The sequence below is a fragment of the Plectrocnemia conspersa genome, unplaced genomic scaffold (genome assembly GCF_051122295.1).
Source record: "Plectrocnemia conspersa isolate PC_06_02 unplaced genomic scaffold, ASM5112229v1 ptg000006l, whole genome shotgun sequence".
Lineage (NCBI taxonomy): Eukaryota > Metazoa > Arthropoda > Insecta > Trichoptera > Polycentropodidae > Plectrocnemia > Plectrocnemia conspersa.
This window is the reverse complement of record NW_028277170.1, coordinates 1,199,753-1,206,590: the sequence shown is the minus strand read 5'-3', so window position 1 is coordinate 1,206,590 and position 6,838 is coordinate 1,199,753. Positions and strand designations below refer to the sequence as shown.

The following is a 6,838-nucleotide window of genomic DNA, read 5'->3' as shown; positions in this document are numbered from 1 at the left end:
CTCTTGACAAGGCTTAGTGATGGTAGTTATTGCAATTTTATTTGTATTGCAAATTATAAAAAGTAATCTGTCGTTAATTTTTGAGGATGTACCGAGCGTCCGTCGCTTACAAAGAGATTTTTAGATCGATCTGTGCGAATAACGAAAATTATTTAATCAAATAACTATTGTATTTACCTATATTTAATATATAACATTAGACGAACCGAATACTTTATTTTTAACGAGATACTTTCGCTATATACTTTCAAAAAATTTATATTAAAGTAATAAGCGAGAACTTTTATCACGCTATTATAATTATATAAATATATACACCATATATGAATTTATTAAATACCTATGTATAATTTTTTTTAGTCTATAATATTTTTTTACAAAAATCCATACCAAATTCATTTTACTTTTTAATTTAACAATTTATATGTTAATGATGATTAACTGACTTAAATGCACTTTTATATGATTTTTTAACGATTATAATGTATTACTTAGATTGAATCTACTTTTTTGTGATAATTTTTTATTTATATACAATCAAAAGCAAAACTGTATAATGAATTGATTTAATAGAAAAATATGTATATATTGATATATATATATTTATAACCAATATTTTTATATCATGTTTACATGTAACCAATCTCATAATTTTCATATCATTGTTCTCTTGCTGTATTCTAGTCCAGATATTAGTTTCAATGTAATAAATAATAGCATTTATGTTTATTGTAATATACTCTAATGTGTAAATAAATTATGCTTATTTCTTTAATTATTGTTTTTATTAAAAATACATAAAGAAAACTTTACAACAGATAGCATTACGACTCAGGCATGCAACACGAAAGTTCAACTGTAGCATAAAATAACACATGCAAACATGCACTAAAGCAGTGGTGAGCAAATCATGGGTTGTTATGGTCACAAATTCAAAAATTCATTTGGCAAAAAATAAAAGGCATTTCAACGAGACAAAATCAGTAAAATAGCATGTTAAAATTATATTATCAAAATTTATATTAATTTCTATGACGACAGTAAAGAAAAATATCTGACCGATGCGGTCAGGCTGAATGATGCAATGTTGTATCAACTCTGTCAGACAGAACACGGGTCTACCGAATTCTGCCAGACTCTGTCACGGTGACAAGCGATCCAGTAGTACAAAATTACAGATTTTTCTAGTGACCGCCTAAAAATGAGTGACGAAACTAAATTATTCATACTTAAATACTTTAAAAATTTGTCTTCATGTGACTCCAGTTCGATACATAATCGGTGGTATTCATCCAATTGTTTTCTTTTCTTATTGATTTCATGCACCCAACATCGTAGTTTTTTCTTTCTGTATTGCAAAGCTAACAACAGAAGGAGTTGTTCTTCATCTGAGCTCATACTCAATAGCAATATGAAACACAAATTATTTTGAAAATGTACTACTATTTCTCTCGGACGCAGCCAGCCTCAGACTGGAACGCTCACACAAGGTTTTTTAATGGATAGGGAAGGTTGTTAAAAATATGATATAATTATTCAAAGGTTTTGTGACGACGTGTGACTACGAGTAAAGGTTTATGGATTTAATTAATATACGACGCAAACCAACAGAGCTAAGAACAAGAGCATATGAACTATGTAATTTCAACATCTACCACAATAATGGCAAAAATGAAATATTTGTAACCTATAGAGTAGTGAATTTATTTTGTCCTTCACTTGCTGATTCTACTTATATACCGTTTTCAAATAAATAGGGATGTCATTTGAGTAGGGGGGAGTGGCCAATTGTCTTTTGACGACCACTGACTGGCCAATAACCCACCCCCTGGAAAAGCTGTAATGACGTTCCTGCAAATAATTTGACTATATTCTTATATATAATTGTTCTAAGTCTTTATATATAATTGTTCTAAGCCGTCGCTTCCGCTTCCGGACACGCAAAATTTAAAATGAAACATTCTCCGTTCAATTCTCTACTTTGTAAATCGTATCGTTTTGTATGAACGGTGTATAATAATACACGTAAACATAGGATATATATTTAATTGTAATATTAAAAATAAAAATTGAATTTGCTCTGATTTTTCGAGCCACCGCTGTAATGCATTCCGTTGTTTCGACCAATGAAAAACAAAAATTCAAATATAAAATAAGATGGCCGACATCAACGTAACAACTGCTTTAAATAATTATTATTTATAAATAAAATTTTGCTATGCGACAATAATTTTTCATTAATTAGCCATGTGTGTTGTTCAATTTGACTGATTATAAATAAAAGGATTGCTAATTAACTAGGTGTGTTATAACTATGAAAATTAAATATATACATAATGTGCTGAGGATTAGAAGAATACGTTGATTAAACTAGATAAACAATCATAAAACAATCTTCGTAATCAAATCTTCAAATTTTAAATTCCTGGCGACGGGCTCCGAGGCCGAAAAGTGAGTTTTTCCTTTTATAATACATATACATTATCATTGCTTCCGATTTAATGCCGAATAAATTGATTTAATTAGATAAACAATCTTAAAACAATCTTCGTGAAGAAATCTTCAAATTTTGAATTCCCGGCGACGGGCTCCGAGGCCAAAAATTGAGTTTTTCCTTTTACAATACATAAAAATTATCGTTGTTTCTGATTTAATGCATATATTCGTTAGATTTTAAGAATTGCAAATAAACCAGGTACGTTTTAAACGTGAACGTGTAATATATCCTTAGTATGTATGAGGAATGAAAGTTAATGTCGATCAAATCGGAGCTGTCACAGTGGGAGCACTATACATAATATATCAGCCAACGGTCAGCTTATAAATGTGTAGTTTCTTGGATGTTATCTATTAAACGAAATTTCACAATGATTATAAATAAGTGATTGCATACCTGGAATAATCGATAAACAAAATATCTAAGAGTAGCTTATTTTTAATTCCGAGGTGGCAAAATGGTTTTTAATAAACCACTTCATGGTTTTTAATAAATTTTTGTTCTATGTCATCATTCCTCTTTAGAAATAGCCAAAATCAAACTATTCGGTTACAACAAAATTATGTAGTATGTTCTTTATAAAAAGACAATACTTGCTGACAGTGACTTCAACATAACAAGATTCACTCTTTGTTTATATATATATCAATTCTACGTTGTTGCCATATAGGTCATCAAATTGAACATTATTACTACTAAAATAATCCATATAATAATTTAAACAACAACTGAAGAACAAAATTAACGGAAGTTACTGTAGAGGATTAAACACATAGATTGACATCTCTTCATCTTCTTCAATATTGTCGCAATATATCATATTTTAATTGTTTGCCACACGTAAATGTTATTAAATCTATCATTACTTCTGAAAATTAGCTGTAATTGATACTATATAGTGGACAAAATGTAACTTTTTATTTACACTAATACGAGATTTTTCATTATTACTAGCATTGACAAACCACCGCTATGTCTTTTAATATTTGATCCTAGAAAGTCAATATTTTCAGTTTATTGTTTCTTTCTAATTAAACTTGTTTTACTTTGGTATTCCTTATTATTTAAAAATATATACATTTGTAAGTAATTTAAATAAATATCGATCTACAAGTAAATTATGTTAGTACAAGTTTTAACATTTGTTGAAGCTGATGCTGAGATGTTATAAAACTGCTATCGTAAATAAACTTTCTACGAATAAAAAAGAAAGTACGATTTTCTCATCCAGTATACATTTCTCTAAAAAAAAAACCAATTATAATAAAAATATATTTAATTATTCCAGTTAATTGATATTTTACAATCATCATCAGATGAATCCTCAATCACTAGAGATTCTTCTTCAGGTTTATCAATATCGGTTAAATCTATGACGCATTTATCAGTTCTTGTGCTTTTTTTGCTTATTCTATTTAGCATTTCGTTAGGATCGGAAGTGATAGTCTCTTCTTTCGAACATTTAGCTACAACATTTGTTTCAGAGCTCGTCGATGCTTTATAATTAATACTGTCGATACAAATGGATTCGCCTCTCTAAAAAATATGTTTATGTTATATGTATAAAACTTTAAATTACATAAAACCACAATTATTAGGATGATATACCGATATGTTCCTTACGTTTTCAGTCTTAGATTCAGGAAAGACATAATTAATTTCTAAATCTAGATTAGACAATGCACATCCATCCGGATCTCTGAAAATATAAAATAGTTATAATAATTTGATTTACATTAGATGTGATTATTATTATATTAAAATATAAAATACTGTCTGTATTTTTCTGCATTTTTTCTTGCACGATCAAGTATGTATTTCCAAAAAGTTATCAATTCTTTAGTTTTGAAAGGATATCCGGCATTTTCAAATGACTCGACCACTGTTTTCCATATATTTTGCACTTCTATACTATCGTCCAAAAAGTTATATATATTGTTATTGACACCATGAAAAGATAGATATAAGAATAATAGTTGAAAAATATTTTCATTATCGTATATGTCTCCTAAAAAATATTTTATACACATATATTTAACGTAAAAGCAATATAAATTTATACAAGTGATAAAATACTTTTATTATCGACTATTGGAATGTCTGATAATAAGCCGTTTATTTCAAGAGAACTCAAATCCGGATGTATTTCGGGATCGTAATCAACAACTTCACAGTTTACTAAAGATGAAATTGGTTTTTTCCTTTTGCATTCTTCAGTCAGATCCCAAAGTTTTAAATAGAACGTTGGCTGAAAGTTTTTAAAAAGAAATCAATATTGTTTATTAAGCTATACAATGTAACTCTTACCAATTGAAAACGGGGCTCATTTGGAGTGTGAAATACTTTCGGAAATTTCTTGATATCAAAATTTTCAAGTTTAGGAAACGGTTGTTTACAATCTGAGTATTTAAAAAGAGTAACCAAAGCAATGAGCTGGTTTTGTTTAAGAGCTCCAGCATATTTTCTGCAAAGTGTAATAATATTATATCTTATTAGTCATATTTTTTAATTAAAAAATAAATAAAATGCTCACGTTTTATATTTTCCTTCGTTTACAATTGTTGTGAATATTTTAGTTCTAGATTTAACGTCCTTAAAATTTTCATCAAAAAGTGATGGAAACTTTAACATTTCTAAGTGTAATTTTCTCCAGACCTATTTAAACCATGGTTATATATTTGTTCTTAATATTACATATATTTTTAAATAGATTATTCACCTGTAAGGCATCGTTAATATCTCTGAATATAAACATAAAATCGTTTCTGTATTTCCACTGGACGTAATTCGTATCATTGTCTTTATTTCTGTAAGCGACATATTCCTGCAAAAGACGCTTCCACAATATTTCAACTTGGTGTAGCACCTCTTGATTGGTTCTGTTCACTAAGCTGGATATCTCGGTTACTACGTCTATAATTTTGTAAAAATCTCTCTCGAGGTATTTTTTCCATTTCCATACTATTTCGTATTTCTTCAATACTTCGACCAGCTTTAATACGTCGTTTGCATTCCAAGACATTTCTTTATGTTAACAAATATGAATAAAAAGTATTACTACAAATTACTCGTTTTCTCAACTTCGATCTGTCAATAATGTAACAAGTATAACGCTTGGATCTAAACACAAATATTTTTGGCCATGACGTGTTAAAAAAATGTATTGTGTATTTAATGGTAAAAATGTATTCCGAAATAGTTACATCGAAAAAACACGTTTTAAAAAATATTTTTTGGATAACCCGAGCTAGAATAAGAAACGGTTTAGAATCAGGAACGTTGGCCAGTCAGTGATTTCTTTTTTAATATTTATATTTCATTAGATTCATAGTATTTACTAAAATGACATGCATTTTTCTGGCTAAATTTATTGGATGAAGGGTGGTGAGTCAAATGCCCGTAAATGACATTCCTGTTGATATTATATATAAATATAAATATTTTATCGACACGTGTGGATCGAAAAATAATTAGAATTTCCAAAAAAAATCATTAAAAACTGCTGTAGACATTACAAAAGAAATAAATCGATTAAACGAAAGTGACATAAGTGTTAGAATAGTGCGTAGAAGGCTGTGTGAAGCAGGATTATACGGCGCCATTGCTCGACGTAAACCATTAGTGAAAAAAAACATTTTCATATTACGCGTTAATTTTGCTAAAAATCATTTAAACTGGACAATATTAGGTTAGAAAAATGTTTTGTTTAGTGATGAATATAAGTTCAATAGAATTGGCTCTGATGGAAGGCAATATGTTAGAAGATATGTAAACGAAGAGTTCAACCCCAGAAATACCATAAAATCAATTAAAGGAGCTGGTGGAAGCATTATGGCATGGGCTCGGTCCTATCCATTTAAATTAAGGGAATATGAACCGGGAAGTATATGTTAATATCATGGAACCCGTAATGTTACCTTATGCTGAAGATTTCGAGTCATTGTCCTGCTTATCAACAGGAAAATGAACCGAAACTTATTTCACGTAGGGCAAAAAAATAGTTCACAGACAATATTATGGATGTTTTGGAATAGCAATCATGCAGCCCTGATCTAAACCCCATTGAACAGTTATGGAGACATATAAAACACAAAATTAAAAATTAATTTGTCACAAATTTAAAAGAAATAAGTTCAATTATAAAAAACGAGCGGGAACTGATTCCTGCCGCAAATACCAGCAATTAATCGGTGTAGGGCTATTAGAAGGACAAAAGGTCACCCTAAAAATATTTTTGGTTTTTTTATTTGTTTTTGAATTTGACTATCAATTTTAAATTGAAAATATTTATTACAACATAGTATTATGCACGATTATGTAGATTATATAGATTAAAAATAG

General features: G+C 28.9%; 1 protein-coding gene across 2 annotated transcripts; it reads right to left on the bottom strand.

Moving 5' to 3' along the window:
• Positions 1-3,537: 3,537 nt before the first annotated feature.
• LOC148234001 (uncharacterized) lies at positions 3,538-5,620 on the bottom strand. 2 transcript variants are annotated; one of them, XM_088188078.1, is made up of 8 exons: positions 5,217-5,620; positions 5,031-5,152; positions 4,805-4,961; positions 4,574-4,745; positions 4,271-4,505; positions 4,106-4,196; positions 3,802-4,033; positions 3,538-3,739 (listed from the first exon to the last, which is right to left on the bottom strand). In XM_088188078.1, coding segments are annotated over exons 1-8 (1,314 nt in total). In that variant the 5' UTR covers positions 5,520-5,620; the 3' UTR covers positions 3,538-3,737. The 2 variants fall into 2 exon arrangements, with proteins under 2 accessions (XP_088044204.1, XP_088044205.1); XM_088188079.1 differs by having other exon boundaries at positions 4,121-4,196.
• Positions 5,621-6,838: the final 1,218 nt, after the last annotated feature.

Bases quoted from the DNA above. Each gene is read 5' to 3' on its own strand.
- LOC148234001 (XM_088188078.1), bottom strand. From the start codon at position 5,519: ATGTCTTGGAATGCAAACGACGTATTAAAGCTGGTCGAAGTATTGAAG. The intron at 5,153-5,216 runs GTGAATAATCTA...TGGTTTAAATAG, and splicing joins ATATTAACGATGCCTTACAG to GTCTGGAGAAAATTACACTT. The intron at 4,506-4,573 runs GTATTTTATCAC...AATATTTTTTAG, and splicing joins TCCAATAGTCGATAATAAAA to GAGACATATACGATAATGAA.